Below are 19,789 nucleotides of genomic sequence, written 5' to 3' on the forward strand. Positions count from 1 at the left end.
GAGGAGGGGGGACTAATAAAAAGCACAGGCCTCCACTGTACTGCCTCCAGTTTACCCCGGAGGAGGTGAAAAGGATCCTGGGAAACTGAGGACAGTACAGTGGGAGCAGGCTTTTGCTGAGGGTGATGGGCCTGCATGCACAAAACTGATGGGAAACAGGTTCTTGTTGGCTGCCCCCATCCCAGGAGCAGGGAGCGGAGGAGGAGGGGAGAGGACATGGGGTAGGGGTTGGGGGGGGCGCAGAGCCAGAACGAAAAGCTCACCGGGGACGGATGGTTGGAGGGAAAAAAATGAAACAAAAAATAAACATGCTCAGTTGGACAGTGAGGGGCTCTCAAACAACAACAGAAGACATTGAACTTAACAGATAACTTCTCTAGAATTCCCTCCCACCTTCCTTCCTCCCTGTTTCCTTGGGTAAAAGATGTATGCTGTTCGACAGTATATAACAAAAGGTTTGGACGGAGTGGTAGCTGTGTTCTGTGTCGTCGAGGGAGGCGGGTTGGCGGCTGCTGGGTGATACGACTGTTTCATTTCGGTCTGAGGTGAGGTTTAGTGTCTGTGGTGTGTTGTGTCAGTGTGTCAGCCCCCTGTGGTAGTGCCAGTGCGCCCTGTGTGTGTGTGGATCACCCCCCAGCGGTGGCGGGGCCCTTACCCTCTCTCTCCTCCTCCATGTGGCTCATGCGCAGGGCCATGGTGGCCTTCTCCTCGCGGGCACGGTCCCTGGCCGTCACCGCCTCCGACACCATCTCCTGCCAGTCCAGCACCTGGCTCTGGGCATCGTCGGCGCTACCTGACTCGCTGGCCTAGTGTGTGTAGGATCAGAAAGACATGAGAAGCAGGATGTTGGTTTGGGGGTGGAGGAAGGATTGGGTCCAGAGATAAGGCACAGGGGGGGTTCATTTATTCATGGGAGAATCTGGTGTTTGATTTCATTTGAGGACAAGTGGCTTTCCATTAGAGAAGTGAAGTCGTCAATAGGATAGATGTGTCAGATGTGTTTGGTGTACAGTGCCAGCAGGGTTTCCGTTAGGAAAATGAGACGCCGGACATTTGACCTGCAGCATTTTCATTTACCAGATCATTTTGAAATGTACCGGACCCATATGTATTGGGTGCGTAACCTGATTACGTCATCCACCCACGGTGCTGAGAAATCCCATTTAGATTACGGTAATTCATCTGAACAGAACATGCAACTGGAGGATGCAACGCTGTCAATCCTCCTTCTTACTGAATCCTGATGAGCACTTTGAAGATGTTAGAATAACTGTCCACATTTACTGTTCCTCAGTCAACAAGGAGTAACCAACAGCAACATCACTAGCCTTTGACAATCTACTATCACCCATAGTAGAAAAGTTGACCTATTCTATTGTTCAGCTTGTCGTTCTTTGCGAGAAAGAAATAGCCTATTCCAAACAGACTCTGAGACAGTTGTGAGACGATAGATCCCAAAATCATACAACCAGTAGGACTAGGATACATCAAAAAACAATGAGGCTGATGCAACAGATCAGAACATTTAGCTTGAAATGTTGATAAACTAGTATTTCTTCACATTATAAGTGCAGCAATGCGCACAAGGCAGTAAGTAGGCTACACGCGAATGTTTGTTCCATAATGCAATTAGCGAACCGCACCAGAAAGCAGGTTCATGAGACAGAGATAAAACATTTAGCAGGGAAGATCTAATGATGCAACAACTAGCATGGGTTGCTAATATGACTCGGATTGAAGTTTGGCAACTGGTGAGAGCATGAGAGAAACAGGCTGCTGGTTTCAATGGCATAAGCCTATGGAAGTCTTTATAAAATACTTTTGGCTAGTCTACTTTGATGCAAGGTAAGACATGCCTCACAATATAAAGGAAAACATTCAGGTTTCAAACAATTAAGTATAAGTTTTCTTCATGCTGAAGCTATGCACTTGATTGGCGAATGTAAAGCGCGCTTCAATTACCAGTTGGGGGGCAAAAGCCGGCTATTACCGGTTAACGGAAACCTTGAGTGACGGTCGAGGTATGCATCCACAGATGAACCCATCGACCCTCACGGTTTCCCCCAACATTGAGTATCAAGTATCATGACTAGACACCACTACTGCACTGCATGCCGGGATGTAGGTGGTACTTCCTCATTTTTTATTTTTTATTTTACCTTTATTTAACTAGGCAAGTCAATTAAGAACAAATTCTTATTTTCAATGTCGACCTAGGAACAGTGGGTTAACTGCCTTGTTCAGGGGCAGAACGACAGATTTGTACCTTGTCAGCTCGGGGATTTGAACTTGCAACCTTACTAGTCCAACGCTCTAACCACTAGGCTACCCTGCCGCCCCCATTGCAGTGCATGTTGGGGGTACCGTCTGGTGGGGTTTGAACTCTGACCTGAGAGGCGGCTCTCTTGGTGACCTGCTCCAGGTCGGAGGCCATCTTCCTCTGCTGCTCCTCGTACACCACCAGCTTGGCCTCCAGTACATCTACAGGAGGACAGAGGACATGTTAACATCTACATGAGGACAGAGGACATGTTAACATCTACATGAGGACAGAGGACATGTTAACCACCTCCAGCACATCTACAGGAGGACAGAGGACATGTTAACCACCTCCAGTACATCTACAGGAGGACAGAGGACATGTTAACATCTACATGAGGACAGAGGACATGTTAACATCTACATGAGGACAGAGGACATGTTAACCACCTCCAGCACATCTACATGAGGACAGAGGACATGTTAACATCTACATGAGGACAGAGGACATGTTAACCACCTCCAGTACATCTACATGAGGACAGAGGACATGTTAACATCTACATGAGGACAGAGGACATGTTAACCACCTCCAGCACATCTACATGAGGACAGAGGACATGTTAACATCTACATGAGGACAGAGGACATGTTAACCACCTCCAGTACATCTACAGGAGGATAGAGGACATGTTAACATCTACATGAGGACAGAGGACATGTTAACCACCTCCAGCACATCTACAGGAGGACAGAGGACATGTTAACCACCTCCAGTACATCTACAGGAGGATAGAGGACATGTTAACATCTACATGAGGACAGAGGACATGTTAACATCTACATGAGGACAGAGGACATGTTAACCACCTCCAGCACATCTACATGAGGACAGAGGACATGTTAACATCTACATGAGGACAGAGGACATGTTAACCACCTCCAGTACATCTACAGGAGGACAGAGGACATGTTAACATCTACATGAGGACAGAGGACATGTTAACCACCTCCAGCACATCTACAGGAGGACAGAGGACATGTTAACCACCTCCAGTACATCTACAGGAGGATAGAGGACATGTTAACATCTACATGAGGACAGAGGACATGTTAACATCTACATGAGGACAGAGGACATGTTAACATCTACATGAGGACAGAGGACATGTTAACATCTACATGAGGACAGAGGACATGTTAACATCTACATGAGGACAGAGGACATGTTAACATCTACAGGAGGATAGAGGACATGTTAACATCTACATGAGGACAGAGGACATGTTAACATCTACAGGAGGACAGAGGACATGTTAACATCTACATGAGGACAGAGGACATGTTAACCACCTCCAGTACATCTACATGAGGACAGAGGACATGTTAACATCTACATGAGGACAGAGGACATGTTAACATCTACATGAGGACAGAGGACATGTTAACCACCTCCAGTACATCTACAGGAGGATAGAGGACATGTTAACATCTACATGAGGACAGAGGACATGTTAACATCTACATGAGGACAGAGGACATGTTAACCACCTCCAGCACATCTACATGAGGACAGAGGACATGTTAACATCTACATGAGGACAGAGGACATGTTAACCACCTCCAGTACATCTACAGGAGGACAGAGGACATGTTAACATCTACATGAGGACAGAGGACATGTTAACCACCTCCAGCACATCTACATGAGGATAGAGGACATGTTAACCACCTCCAGTACATCTACAGGAGGATAGAGGACATGTTAACATCTACATGAGGACAGAGGACATGTTAACATCTACAGGAGGACAGAGGACATGTTAACATCTACAGGAGGACAGAGGACATGTTAACATCTACAGGAGGACAGAGGACATGTTAACATCTACAGGAGGACAGAGGACATGTTAACATCTACAGGAGGACAGAGGACATGTTAACATCTACAGGAGGACAGAGGACATGTTAACATCTACAGGAGGATAGAGGACATGTTAACATCTACAGGAGGATAGAGGACATGTTAACATCTACATGAGGACAGAGGACATGTTAACCACCTCCAGCACATCTACAGGAGGACAGAGGACATGTTAACATCTACATGAGGACAGAGAACATGTTAACATCTACAGGAGGACAGAGGACATGTTAACATCTACAGGAGGACAGAGGACATGTTAACATCTACAGGAGGACAGAGGACATGTTAACATCTACAGGAGGACAGAGGACATGTTAACATCTACAGGAGGACAGAGGACATGTTAACATCTACAGGAGGATAGAGGACATGTTAACATCTACAGGAGGATAGAGGACATGTTAACATCTACATGAGGACAGAGGACATGTTAACCACCTCCAGCACATCTACAGGAGGACAGAGGACATGTTAACATCTACATGAGGACAGAGAACATGTTAACCACCTCCAGTACATCTACAGGAGGACAGAGGACATGTTAACATCTACAGGAGGACAGAGGACATGTTAACCACCTCCAGCACATCTACAGGAGGACACAGGACATGTTAACCTCCTCCAGTACATCTACAGGAGGACAGAGGACCTGTTAGAGACAGAACACAATGTAAACAGATTCTGAATAACACGCTGAAGGTACATTGACAAAGATCAAACAGAACAAGCGACCAAAATAACATAATAACACTTGTAAACATGGGGAGCCGTTGCTCATTTAGATGGGTCTTCAAACCTCTTGTAAATCCTCACCAGACTACACAGAGATTAGTTTCAGTACAGAGAACATCTGCAGTAGAAAACCCTTTTGTTAAAGAAATAGTTCACTTTGAATTTAAAGAAATGCTTTTTTCCCTAGCGTTGCTAAATTCTCCAAAAACGCTAGACAAAAGAGGGGGTGGGGTGTTTGCTAAATACCCAATTAAAACACATATTTTTTTAAAGAGTTATAAATGATAACACCAAGGAGAAGTCCACAATAAGATAACACTTACAAAACTAGCTAGCACGTTAAGTTCATTACACCATGGTCCAGATAAGTGTAGTCAGGTGATTGATGATAGTTGAAGACTCTCCTCACCGTTCTTGGCCTTGATCTCGTCGTACTGCTCCAGCTTCCACAGCGTCTCCTCCCGCTCCTCCTCCAGATCCGTGATGCGGCTGCGCAGGGACGTCACGTCAGGGCCCACTCTGCCAGACTGGAGGAGTGTCAAAGTTCACAGGTCAAGGAAAGCTCAGCGCAACATGTCTGGTTCTTGAATGAGACTAAACGTGTACGACATACATTCAGGGCAACATTTTCCCTCTCCCAAAGACACGTGCCCTCTGAGCATACTAATCATAGAAGTCTAAATAGATTGGAGCTCTGAATTAAACAGACCGTTGTTACAGAAAAGTTACAATATTGATCATCACGCTGCTGATTATAAATTTACTCATCCCGCCTATTTAAAATGTTACAATTAGTTTGCTAGATATAACTGAATCTCTTACCTGGCTTTTCCTCAGCTCGTCCTCTAGCTGTCGAATACGAGACTTTGACCAGGCTTTCATCTTTAGGAACTTGGCTTCCGATTTACTGGCCTCCTCAGATTTCAGCTTGGCTTGTGCTGCGAGAGACGAGAAAGAAGGGGGGGAGACAGAGAGAGAAAAGAGAGTGACAGGAGAAAAGCAGATCATGAGATCTTCACAAGACCTGAAGAAGAGCTTAACATCCCAGGAAGCCCATCAACATTATATAAGCATCCTATGGTCTGTAGAATGTGTGTATCTGTCCACATCTGTACCGACTACCTACCTTCCAACTCGTTCATCCTCTGTGCCGTGGCTGGAGAATCCCCGCCGCTCCCTGCTTGCGTTTGGGTCTGAAGCTCAGCGACGGGGGTCCTTCCCAGCTCCTCCTGTAGCTGCCCGCGAAGTGCCTGCTCCCGCTCGGCCAGCTGGGCCTCGTGGCACTCGGCGGCACGGCGCAGCTCGCCCTGATGCTTCTCCAAGAGGTCCCGCAGCTGAGCCCGCATCACGTGCTTCTCAGCCTCCATCTTGGACCCGAGGCTCTCGCGCTCCACCTGCAGCCGCCGCGCCCGCTCCACAAGGTCCTGGGAGAGAAAAGGAAGGTTGAGGGGAGAGCAGGAGGAGGGGAGAGCAGGAGGAGGGGAGAGAGAGGTAAGGATGAGGGAAGGAGGAACAATTGGTGATCACTGTTCTAGGCTAGGGTTGTCGCGAGAGAGATTACATCATAAGGGGATTGGTCTCCCTCATCTGAAGTTAATTACTCCAGGGTCACCGTTGATAGTGGCAGACCCTGGCCGTCACGCCACTCTCCGAGGGTGTCTGGAGAGATGGGATTCGCAAAAAACACATTTAAAATTCACACAGGCGTATTAATACACACTTGTACATGTATGAAATAGGACAAATATAAGCACCCACCAAATGATTATTATTATTCATTATAGTAGTAGCCATCACCAAGACTGTAACCTTGATTCTCCACCCTTTTCCTAGTAGTGTGCACTTGCACACTCCCTGTAAGGGATATAATAGCATTGGATTGATGTAAGAGTAGTCTGGAGAGTTCTCGTCATTGTTAAATGTATGCAGGAAGGTTTGGAAGTGGACACACACTTTGGGAGAAAGGAAGAGAATTGGAACGTAGCCCATATTGTTTTGGCCCACCCTTCCAATGGGTATAGCTTAACACCCATGTGGTTTCATTATAATATATCATAATATATGCCATTTAGCAGAAGCTTTTATCCAAACTGACGTACAGTCATGTGTGCATACATTCTTCATATGGGTGGCCCCAGCGGGAAACAAACCCCCTGATCCAGGCGGCGCAAGCGCCATGCTCTACCTGAGACACAAAGAGGACCCCTTAAAGGGATAGTTCACCTTAAATCAAGTTTTACCTATTTAAATAACCCCTCACCTTGATCTGCTGGTCTCTGGAGTCAACCTCCCCCTGGAAGACATCAATCACCTGGTTTTTACCCTGCAGCACCTCCTCCTTCTCATGTAGTTTCTGTTTCAGAGCCTTCAGGAGCTGGGGAGGACAGACAGCCATGTCAGCAACTACACTACCCACGGTGCACAGCAGTGATACTGTATATCACAACTTGATCTTGTGGTCACAATAGGACATTGCATGTTGTAACTGAAAATGTTAAACTTTTGGTACAATTCGCTGGATGTATAACTGTTTTGAAACAGAATGTTCCTTCCAATGACTTAAGATAGAATAATCTATAGTGTATCTACAGCTAGCATGCAGCCGGGTTACAGAGTTCAGAATGAATAGAGTAACTTCACGGAATAAGGACAATTTAAAGTGAGTTCATAGTAGATTTTACTGGTCATTTTCAATGGTAAAACAAAAGTAACAGCGGTAAATCCTCTAGTCTAGTTTACCTGTTCCAGATCAGCGCTGGCGTCAGACTTGGCGGCCAACTTGAAGAGCTCCTGCTCATGCATCTGGTTGACCTCCATTAGCTTGTTGTCTTTCTGCAGAATGATGTCTTTAAACGTCTGGATCTGAAACGACAGTTCATTCAGAAGACATTTGTGAAGCTTGAATACACGGCTGGTCACGGCTGGTCTGACAGGGAAGCTTGAATACACGGCTGGTCACGGCTGGTCTGACAGGGAAGCTTGAATACACAGCTGGTCTGACAGGGAAGCTTGAATACACGGCAGGTCACGGCTGGTCTGACAGGGAAATAGAGCGTTTGCAATTTCTTCAGCTGATAAGGTGAACAGTGATGTGATTGGCCATGACACAGAAAACATGAAAAAGCTGATTTTACAGGGACGGGGGGAGGAGTTGAGTTGTAACTGGATTTTTTGTCATTAATAAACGTGACGATAAATAATGTGATGATTAAAAAAATAGTACATATCTCTTATAATCTAAAGTCATAAGCAGATTTGCTGATAAATCACGTTAAAAAAAAATCACATCTGCGAAATCTGTGATTTTTCACCATAACCTACGTTTTGCTTGTACATGTTCTCCTTGTCCTCGAAGGCGGCCTTTTCTGTGACTAGGAGCTCCTTGAGGCTCTCAGTCTGCTCCTGCAGCAGGCTGTAACGTTCATCACCCTCGCCCACCTTCCTGGTCAGATTTAGGACCAGCAGCTGCAGCTCCGCCAGGGAGCCCGCTCCGCTCTCCTCCGGCAACGCCTGGAAAACCACCCAAAAACCTTGTATTAGATTGTGTGGTGGGAAACCTCGTATTAGATTGTGTGGTGGGAAACCTCGTATTAGATTGTGTGGTGGGAAACCTCGTATTAGATTGTGTGGTGGGAAACCTCGTATTAGATTGTGTGGTGGGAAACCTCGTATTAGATTGTGTGGTGGGAAACCTCGTATTAGATTGTGTGGTGGGAAACCTCGTATTAGATTGTGTGGTGGGAAACCTGGTATTAGATTGTGTGGTGGGAAACCTCGTATTAGATTGTGTGGTGGGAAACCTCGTATTAGATTGTGTGGTGGGAAACCTGGTATTAGATTGTGTGGTGGGAAACCTGGTATTAGATTGTGTGGTGGGAAACCTGGTATTAGATTGTGTGGTGGGAAACCTCGTATTAGATTGTGTGGTGGGAAACCTCGTATTAGATTGTGTGGTGGGAAACCTCGTATTAGATTGTGTGGTGGGAAACCTCGTATTAGATTGTGTGGTGGGATACCTCGTATTAGATTGTGTGGTGGGAAACCTCGTATTAGATTGTGTGGTGGGAAACCTCGTATTAGATTGTGTGCATGAGGTCATGGATAATATGACTGTGCTGGTCTGGAACAAAAAGCTGCACACCCCATGTATCTCCAGGACCAGGGCTAGTGACTACTGTTACTGGAGTCCCAACATCTCTCTGAAATCCATAGTGTCCCAATAGCAGAAGCATTATTGTTGGGTCGTGCCAATTTGTCCATGTGATGTATATTTCAAGGACAATAAAGCTTCTGGAATTTGTATTTACCCTGTGCTCCGTGTCGGGTTGGGCTGGAGGCGTGGCCGTCTGCTCTCCGGTGGCCATGCCCGTCTGCAGGTGGACTATGTAGGCCTCCTTCTCTGACAGCTTCCTGTTTCGCTCCACCAGCATGGCGTCCATGTCCGCACCACGCTGCCTCTGGGCCTCCAGCTCTCGTGACTGGTAGAGGGAAAGACGTGGTCACGGGTCAGATGCACATCGGCGCACACACACAGTAGACACAACAACACTCAAACTCAAAAAAATATATACTCACTCACACACACACACACACAGTAGACACAACACTCAAACACAAAAAAGATACACACACACACACACACACACACACACACACACACACACACACACACACACACACACACACACACACACACACACACACACACACACACACACACACACACACACACACACTAGACACAACAACACTCAAACACCAAAAATATATACTCATTCACACACAATTTGGAGAATTTTCCAAACACCTTGAAGATACTGGATCAGGTACAACTAAGTATGAAAAGACAGACACACTATACATACACAATTGATGGACAAAGCAACCTGAACCACAAACATAACTAAAGACCTATTCTCTATGTAACAGTGTAGGCCTTGGCTACAAGATCGACCTGGGATGGATCGACCTGGGATGGATTGACCTGGGATGGATCGACCTGGGATGGATCGACCTAAGATGGATCGACCTGGGATGGATCGATCTGGGATGGATCGACCTGGGATGGATCGACCTGGGATGGATCGACCTGGGATGGATCGACCTGGGATGGATCGACCTGGGATGGATCGACCTAAGATGGATCGACCTGGGATGGATCGACCTGGGATGGATCGACCTGGGATGGATCGACCTGGGATGGATTGACCTGGGATGGATCGACCTGGGATGGATCGACCTAAGATGGATCGACCTGGGATGGATCGACCTAAGATGGATCGACCTGGGATGGATCGACCTGGGATGGATCGACCTGGGATGGATCGACCTGGGATGGATCGACCTGGGATGGATTGACCTGGGATGGATTGACCTAAGATGGATCGACCTAAGATGGATCGACCTAAGGTGGATCGACCTGGGGTGGATCGACCTGGGGTGGATCGACCTGGGGTGGATCGACCTGGGGTGGATCGACCTGGGATGGATCGACCTGGGATGGATCGACCTGGGATGGATCGACCTAAGATGGATCGACCTAAGATGGATTGACCTGGGATGGATCGACCTAAGATGGGTTGACCTAGGTCTAGATGAAAATTATAAATTGTGTTACATGTTATCAGGTAATAATATTAATAAAGCATGCCACCTTATCCTCCAAAGGAGATTTATAAGGGCCCAATTGTCCTTTTGTCTACTGTACATCGTTTCTGTTTATGCATACATGTGTATAGATGATGTAATGCATTATAGATGCCTCTACCATGTTTGATTAGGATTGTTTTTAGTGTCTCAAAACTGAGTGGTCCACATTGTGATTTGAAAAATCTGTATTTTGTATCATTGTGGAGTGACACTAAAATAAATGTTTCTAAACTCTTGGACACAACCCCTCATATCTCACTGACAAGGTCACACTGTTTTAAAACATAGCCATGGGATATGAACATTCCCATAGTTAAGGAAACGCGAGCAGAGCACTGTGAGACATTCTGAATAGGCCTAGTAGGAGAAATTACTTTGTAGATAAGAGGATGGAGGCAAACACCTCAGTCACATTCATTAGGGCATGACGTAGCAAAACGGTTTGCAACAGAAAACAAGTCCAGGCAGTACTTTTCTGTTTCAGTCCGTTTTCTTGCACTTGGTGCCTAATGAACAGGACACATGTTAGTTGTGGCCTGAGGGCACCTTGCAGGAGATAATAACACTACGCCAACTCATTCCTCACATCCTTGCAGGAGGATATTGGCTTCCCTTATCTGTCCGCTGGCTAAGGAAACATGGACCTGGGCTTTCTGCTCAGGAACAAGGTGATGTTTCTATTTGGAGTGGTGACATTCTCTTGTTACTACCGGTATGTAGACAAAAAAAGAAAGGGTTGTTTTAAAAAGTTAGTTCACAATCACACTGGATTGACGAAAGCCATGTTCTATACAACTCATACACAGAGTATTAAAGCCTTTTTACTGTGGAATGTTTTAGTTGTGACACACTAAAGTCCACTGGAACACTAACAACATTGTCATGGCCTTAGCTTAGTAACACAGTATTTATTTATTTGTACTGTTTATGTATGTACACTGCATTCGGAAAGTATTCAGGCCCCTTCCCTTTTTCAACATTTTGTTACGTTACAGCCTTATTCTAAAAAACTGAAATACCTTATTTACATAAGTATTCAGACCCTTTGCTATGAGACTCAAAATTAAGCTCAGGTGCATCCCGTTTCCATTGTTCATCCTTGAGATGTTTCTACAACTTGAATGGAGTCCACCTGTGGTAAATTCAATTGATTGAGCATGATTTGGAAAGGCACACACCTGTCTATATAAGGTGCCACAGTTGACAGTGCATGTCAAAGCAAAAACCAAACCATGAGGTCGAAGGAATTGTCTGTAGAGCTCCGAGACAGAATTGTGTAGAGGCACAGATCTGGGGAAGGGTACCAAAACATTTCTGCAACATTGAATGTCCCTAAGAACACAGTGGCCTCCATCATTCTTAAAAATGGAAGAAGTTTGGAACCACCAAGACTCTTCTTAGAGCTGGCCGCCCGGCCAAACTGAGCAATCGGTGGAGACGGGCCTTGGTCAGGGAGGTGACCAAGAACCCGATGGTCACGCTGACAGTGCACCAGAGTTCCTCTGTGGAGATGGGAGAACCTTCCAGAAGGACAACCATCTCTGCAGCACTCCACCAATCAGGCCTTTATGGTAGCATGGCCAGACGGAAGCCACTTCAGTAAAAGGCACATGAGAGCCTGCTAGGAGTTTGCCAAAAGGTATCTAAAGGACTGACCACGAGAAAAAAGATTCTCTGGTCTGATGAAACCAAGATTGAACTATTTGGCCTGAATGCCAAGCGTCACATCTGGAACAAACCTGGCACCATCCCTACAGTGAAGCATGGTGGTGACAGCATCATGCTGTGGGGATGTTTTTCAGCGGCAGGGACTGGGAGACTAGTCAGGGTCGAGGGAAAGATGAATGGAGAAAAGTACCGAGAGATCCTTGATGAAAACCTGCTCCAAAGCGCTCAGGACCTCAGACTGGGGCGAAGGTTCACCTCCAGCAGGTCAATGACCCTAAGCACACAGGCAATGCAGGAGCGGCTTCGGGACAAGTCTGTCAATGTCCTTGAGTGGGCCAGCCAGAGCCCGGACTTGAACCCAATCGAACATCTTTGGAGAGACCTGGAAATAGCTGTGCATCAACGCTTCCCATCTAACTTGACAGAGCTTGAGAGGATCTGCAGAGAAGAATGGGAGAAACTCTCCAAATACAAGTGTGCCAAGCTTGTAGTGTCATACCCAAGAAGACTCAAGGCTTTAATCCCTGCCAAAGGTGCTTCAACAAAGTACTGAGTAAAGGGTCTGAATTCTTATCTAAATGCGACATTTTAGTTTTTATGTTGTATAAATGTGCAGAAATGTCTAAAAACCTGTTTTTGCTTTGTAATTATGGTGTATTGTGTGTAGATTGATGAGCGAAAAATCATTTTTAATCAATTTTAGAATAAGGCTGTAACATAACAAAATGTGGGAAAAGTCTAGGGGTCTGAATACTTTCCAAATGCACCGTATATAGCAACTAAGCTTTAAACTGCAAATGTGTACATTCCCTAAACCAAACCAAGTTTCATAAGACATTATAAAGCTAGTATGAATGCTCATAGGAATGCATATACAGTGCCTATAGGAAGTTTACACCCCTTTGAACTTCCTTCACATTTTCCTGCCTCAAAATGCATTCTAAAAGGGAATAGATTCGATTTTGGTGAGGGTGTAGGTAGTACCTTGACTTCCAGTTCCTCATCTCTCTGTGACAGCTGATGCTCCAGCTCCTCCACCTTCTTCCTAAGGAGGAGGATCTTCCCGCGGCTGGCCTGCTCGCTTCCCTCTGCACCTCCCTACAGGGGTCACACGCAGGGAAAAACAGGGTCAATGGTCAGAAGGGTTACTGTGGTTTCCTGTTGCTATTGCTCACTGAACTTGGATGGGTGGATGGATGTGTCCGCCTGTGTGTGTACGTGCAAACATATGTGCATGTATGTGCATGCGTGTGTGTGAGCGTGTTTACCTTCTTACTGTGGGTGGGAGTCCCCTGGCCCCCAGCTCCACCCCCTCCTTTCTTCAGCTCCTCCAGCTGGGCGCTGAGGGAGGTGACCTTGGCTTTGTTCTGGAGACGCATCTTGGACAGCTTGGCCTCGCACGCCTCCTTCTCTGCCTGTGTAGAAAAGAAGGGGGGGAGAGAGACATGGTACCTTTAGTTAAAGCTAGGGGTGTCACACATTCACTGTATGTCTTGCTCCGATTTGGAGGGGTCGCCTACTCTTTGGAGTTATCGTGTCTTCAACATCAGGTCTTAATAAGCATAACCGTAAAAGCTCATTTGGGCTAACTGTGCCTTAAAAAGGCCATATGGTCACTGAGTTTGTGAGCTGTTTTTTTTATGTGATGCACTGTGCTGTGATCTCAGACTGCCTGAATACCTCTCACATATTAGCCAGTCTGTTTCTTCATTCGTGCACCTTGGTTGTACTGTGAGTTAGCGATAGTAGCCTATACTATTCCCTGTGGACTCCAATGCTGTTTTACTATAGAGTCTATCTATGGAGCCTCTCAGGGAGACTAAGCTATGGCCTGCCATCTATGGCTGTAGTATCAGCAGAGACCACAGTGTTTCTATTGGTCAAAAGAAATTGGTTGTAAATTCCTCAGAAGCCCTCTTGTAGACATGGGGTGCATCCCAAATTGCACTCTATTCCCTATATAGTGCAATACTTTTGACCAGGACCCATCTAATCCCTATATAGGGAATAGGGTGACATTTGGGATGCAGAAATGGTGTCAGCACTCTGTGCAGCACAAGTGGACTTTGACTTGTAAATGAATAGACAAAAGTAACTAAACCACTCCCTGCCATTGAAACAGGATGAGTGATTCTATTGTCCTGAATTAAAAACAAACTGACAGCATATGGGCCTCACTCTGCCATGGCCGTGTTTGCATTGCGCTTTCTGATAAATGCCTCTACTTTGTCCGTCACCAATCCCTGTGGCTTTAGGAGGGCCTTGAACTGCCACAATGTTGCAGTTGGTAAGAACTGATCTATGGTCAGTTTAAAAATGTTCACCTCTTAATGGTTAGGGTTAGGCATTCGGGAGAGTGTCTAGGAGCATCATCAAACTGGAGCACCCAGGACGTACCTTGAGCTGCTCGTCCTTTGTGCGCAGCGAGCCATCCTTCTCACGGATCAGCTCCTTCAGCTGGGCCACCAGCTGCTCTGTCTGGGCCAGCTGCTCCGCCACCTCCACCAGGGCTGCCTGGCCTCCTTCTCCTCCTCCAGCACCATCACCACCCTGGGGGGAGCCGAGCGCCTGGAGAGAGACCGGGGACCGAGGGTAGGATGGGGGAGGGAGGGAGATATGGTAGAGAGCCAGGAGGGGGAGACAGACAGACGAGAAGAGAGAGAGAAACGAGGAGAGAGAGAGACGAGGAGAGAGAGACAGAGAGAAAGAGACAAGAGAGAGAGAGAGACACAGAGCGAGACAAGGCGAGAGAGAGGCGATGAGAGAGAGCAACGAAGAGAGACAAGAAGAGAGACAAGGAGAGCGAGAGAGATGAAAAGAGACGAGGAGAGCGAGACGAGGAGAGCGAGACGAGGAGAGCGAGATGAGAGACAAGAGACACAGAGCGAGACAAGACGAGAGAGAGGCGAGGAGAGAGACGAGGAGAGAGAGAGCGACGAGGAGAGAGAGCGACGAGGAGAGAGAGAGAGCGACGAGGAGAGAGAGAGAGCGACGAGGAGAGACAAGGAGAGACCGAGACGAGGAGAGAGAGCAACAAGGAGAGACAGACAAGGAGAGAGAGACAATCTGTTAGTGAAAACAGAAAGCTAGCCTTCGCTGGGACAGAGGAGGGCACGGTATGGATGAGAAAGAGATGGGGTATACACAGGGGGACAGCTCCATGTCTTCACTATGGTAATGTATGGAGGGATTCTAGATGTGTGAGGACTGAATAGGTTTCAGCTAACAACATAGCCCAACTCCAATAAACGACTTATACAAACAGCTAAGGGATAAGAACAAGAAGAATGGGCTAGGCTAGGAACTGAAAGGAAAAGTCTGTGGGGTTGTTGTTAGGGGTTGATTGTCGTGAATTGGGGCGGAGGTGTGGGGGGCTAGCTGTGGCTTCACTACAGGAAGTATGAGTTCTGATCCCCACACAGTCAAAAGCTGTGTGCTCAGCACTCTCCCTAATCCCCCCCCCCCATCTATGGGGTTATGGGCTGATGGCTTTGGAAGAACACACACGACATTACACACACAGAAATGGGCACACTACATGTACATAGCACAGGTGCATTCCTTCACAAACAGACATATTGGTTTGATACTTACTCCCTGGCCAGGCCCGCCCTCTTCATTGGAAAACCACTTCAGCATGGTTTAGAGTGCTACTTCCTGGGGTCAAATAAACAACAGGGACATTTGGTCCACAACCAAAGCATTTAAACAAATAGGCTACCCTACACATAACCATGACAACTAACACAGGACATTCAATGGAATTCGGGATAACAATGACTAAACCTAATCTGAGCTGGAAGCACTACTGCGGCTAGGCTAAAACTTAAGCGGCCTATCAAATTCAAGCTTCAGTGAAGCTCTGAAGCTCTTGCATCAGAAGTTGAGTCATGGAGCTGTCTTGAGGGCTGTTTTCAACAACAAAAACATAGCAATGTCAGTTTCAGATCCTGGGGCTTTTTGAAGGCCTGTGCCACATAATTAATTTGGGAACACCAAACATATCCCGGTCCACAGAAATGTTGGAATGTCCCCCAAGAGGATCCTCAGGCTCTAGGACCCAATACTAGCCTAGGTATTGTGAGTAGTGTGGAATGTATGAGTGAAAACAAGCATGCAAGCTTACATATAGTAGATTTTTTACATGTTTTAAAGCAAACTCTAAAAAATAGTTTTTATTTGTTTTCTTCTTGTGACAGCAAATCCGTTAACTTTTTAATTTCCACAACTACACTAGGGTGTCAAATAGCCTATGTTTGTGAAATGGTGTCTATCCATAGCCTAACTGACATAACGCAAGACTAAGATAAGACATAGGCCTACGGTATTCACCCCGTTGCAACTGATGTTTTTCAACAGAATCCGACTAATGAATACACCCATTTGTTAGGCTACTGCACCTTCGAGTGCAACACAGTGAGGCTACATTGGTTCCCACTCACAGACTAGCCTATTCCATGAACAGCTTGTTACATGCCAGGGATAAAGCGTTTCAGAGTAGGAGTGCTGATCAAGGACCCCCCCTGTCCATATAACCTTACTCATTATGACTGAAAAGACTAAACTGATCCAAGATCAGCACTCTGAGACTCATTGTGAATACAGGCCCAGGTCTGTAACCGGTGCCTCCGTACATTGACTCTGTACCAGCACCCCCATGTATATAGTCTCGCTATTGTTATTTTACTGTTTGCTCTTGAATTACTTGTTACTATTATTTCTTCTTATTATTTATTTTTTTAACTGCATTGTTGGTTAGGGGCTCATTAGTAAACATTTCACTTTAAGGTGAAAAAAATACCTGTTGTATTCGGCACATGTGACTAATACAATTTGATTTGAGATCATGTTAGTGGAGAGGAGTGAGGAATCACTCAATTCTGGCTGCTACTAATGACAATGAGCAGTGGGTTGTTTATGATTCTGCAATCTAGACAGGTAAGGTGAGTTGTTATATTGCACAACAAGGGCTGGAAGCCAGTCATTTAACTGAGTGGCTTGAGATGCTGGCAGCCAAAAAACTTAGCTGTTTGACGCACATGTCACATGACATACAGCCAGGAGAAAATCAGGCCAAACCAGTTCACTCATGCATACAACAAGTCATGCCACTCCCTCTGTGCCCAGCTGCCCAAATATCATTCCTCGGTTTCACTGGCCCGTAACAGAACAACGTTAATAATCTCAAGCAGAAAAATGCTGGGTTGGCCCTACGAGGTTTATGACATTATCAGCCGCAGGCACCGCTGAATATCATCGACATTATTAGTAACGTGATATATAGTCATCTTTTGGCTGCTGGTTTGGAAATCCTTAATAACATGGTAGTTAGTAATGGTTTAATAATGGCTTTGAAAGATACCCGGCTGACTTCACGTGTTTGTACATGTCCGCAAACTATTGTAAACTAGCTGGAATGGAGGCGCTTGTTCAGTTCATGTTCGTTCATTGGGCTGACACTTGCTAACTACATTTACATGTGTCATTTAGCAGACGCTCTTATCCAGCCTGTGACACAGGAGCTAACGTTGCCTGCCCCCTAAGTAACGTTACCTAGCTAGCTAACGTTGCTGTAACATAAACATTTACATTTTAGTTAGCCAGCTCGACGTGGCATGCGAAATATATTAGCAAGCAAAACCTGTTCTATAACGTTGCCTCCACTATATAACTAAAGGTTACCTAATGAGTATTATAATATAATTTGTCAGCTAGAAACCTTATCTAAGCCAGTCAGCAGCTGACAATTTTGCTAACGTTAGCTAGCATTAGCAGCTGCTTGCACTTGTCAGACAGCAAAACCCAAACGCTTACCCAATTTATCGCTTCATAAAGATGTTCATTCACATATTATATAATGAAATCGTCAAATGGCGCATGTTTATTGCTCAAGTTAAGAAATCACAAGAGATCCGAGGTATCCTTCAATCATCAGCGGCCATGTTCGTCAGGTGGATAAAAACAGCGAAGGCACGCACGCGCTGTGAAGGCAGGCAACGACGCTCCTACTGCGATGCTGCGTGCGCTTTCCCGAGGTATATCATCTTTATAAGTACAGTATGTGTAGCCCTTCATATATACAGTGAGTCATTGGTGTAGCCCAGGGATGGGCAACTTTGATGATGGGGGGGCACAAAAAATATGAGCTCATCATGCAACAATTGGCTGTTGAGACTGTTCTGTTATTTGTTTTATTTTATGAATGGTAATTCACTACAAAGCTGTATTCTGTTTTAGGGGGGTTTGATCCAAGGGCCTTCAAAAGGAGGTCGCATGGACGCCAGTTGCCCATCCCCGGTGTTAATGTTTTTATTTTACCTTTATTTAACTAGACAAGTCAGTTAAGAACAAATTCTTATTTACAATGATGGCCTACACCGGCCAAACACGGACGACGTTGAGCCAATTGTGCACCGCTCTTTTGGATCCCAATCACGGCCGGTTGTGATACAGCCTGGATTCGAACCAGTGACGCCTCTAACACTGAAATGCAGTTCCTTAGACCGCTGCGCCACTTGGGAGCTTATCTAGGTTTCTAGGGTCCAACTTTTAAGGTTTTTTAATGCCGTGTAAAATCGGTCAATTCAAGTTGGAGGAAATAAATCAACCCTGAAGTCTGTAGATCTTCAGTAATTTTAACAATTTAAAATGTTATGATTTTCAAGAATTTGATTCCAAATTGATGGAGTCTACAATTGTCCTATACTGAGACTGTGATTTATTTTCTTTAAAATGTATACTGAACAAAACCCATTGATTTTCAAAGTTTAAAGGGATACTTCAGGATTTTGGCAATGAAGCCCTTTACTTCCCCAGAGTCAGATAAACTCGTGGATACCATTTGTCTCTCATTAGCACAATTGCTAACTAGCGTTGGAGCAATGACTGGAAGTCTATGGTAACTGATAGCATGCTAGTAAATACTATTGACTTCCAGTCATTGCGCTAACGCCAGTTAGTGACGGCTCATGAAACTACCTCTAACTTCCTTCATACTGGATGTGGAGGCTGCTAACGGGAGGACGGCTCATAATAATGGCCGGAATGGAGCAAATGGAATGACATCAAACACATGGAAACCATGTTTGATGGATTTAATACCATTCCACCTTTTCCACTCCAGCCATTACCACGAGCCCGTCCTCCCCAATTAAGGTGCCACCAACCTCCTGTGGTAGAGACATAAAAAATAGCATCTGGCTCTGGGGAAGTAGATTAAGGTCTTCATTGCCAAAATCCCAAGGTATCTTTTTAACAAACCATAGAGCTCTATGCACAATGACTAATTTTAACAATTTTACAAAAACACATTAACAGGAAGAACTGTGCAGATACAAAGTTTGGTAACATAATAAAACAGGGAGATTAAACTGTAATTCTGCTACCAAATATAGCATCTGCAGTTCTTCCACTAAATATATTATTATTATTTACTGTATAAATTGGTCAAAGTAGTCATTGTGCATAGTTGTATGTTTTGTTCAGCTTTGAAATCATTGTTTTTTGTTTGGCATTAAAGTGAAAAATTGGAGTCTCAGCATAATTCCGTTACCA

At 45.5% G+C, this 19,789-nt stretch overlaps 1 protein-coding gene across 7 annotated transcripts in view; it reads right to left on the reverse strand.

Annotated features, from left to right (window-relative positions):
* The window catches only part of LOC139563219 (golgin subfamily B member 1-like), a 48,845-nt gene extending 30,636 nt beyond the window's left edge, over positions 1-18,209 (reverse strand). For 6 of the 7 annotated variants that reach the window (XM_071381628.1, XM_071381631.1, XM_071381630.1 and 3 more), the window contains exons 1-14: positions 18,050-18,209; positions 15,830-15,892; positions 14,633-14,803; positions 13,504-13,650; positions 13,220-13,333; positions 9,226-9,396; positions 8,240-8,428; positions 7,658-7,780; positions 7,179-7,292; positions 6,045-6,342; positions 5,741-5,856; positions 5,328-5,445; positions 2,390-2,481; positions 656-806 (exon numbers count right to left, since the gene is read on the reverse strand). In XM_071381628.1, the coding sequence (XP_071237729.1) occupies positions 656-806; positions 2,390-2,481; positions 5,328-5,445; positions 5,741-5,856; positions 6,045-6,342; positions 7,179-7,292; positions 7,658-7,780; positions 8,240-8,428; positions 9,226-9,396; positions 13,220-13,333; positions 13,504-13,650; positions 14,633-14,803; positions 15,830-15,874 (1,849 nt within the window). In that variant the 5' untranslated portion in view covers positions 15,875-15,892; positions 18,050-18,209. The remainder of the gene's footprint in view (positions 1-655; positions 807-2,389; positions 2,482-5,327; positions 5,446-5,740; positions 5,857-6,044; positions 6,343-7,178; positions 7,293-7,657; positions 7,781-8,239; positions 8,429-9,225; positions 9,397-13,219; positions 13,334-13,503; positions 13,651-14,632; positions 14,804-15,829; positions 15,893-18,049) is intronic. The other variant, XM_071381629.1, reaches the window with a different exon arrangement.
* Between the last annotated feature and the right edge of the window lie 1,580 nt (positions 18,210-19,789).

The sequence above is a fragment of the Salvelinus alpinus genome, chromosome 33 (genome assembly GCF_045679555.1).
Source record: "Salvelinus alpinus chromosome 33, SLU_Salpinus.1, whole genome shotgun sequence".
In the NCBI taxonomy this organism is placed as follows: Eukaryota; Metazoa; Chordata; class Actinopteri; order Salmoniformes; family Salmonidae; genus Salvelinus; species Salvelinus alpinus.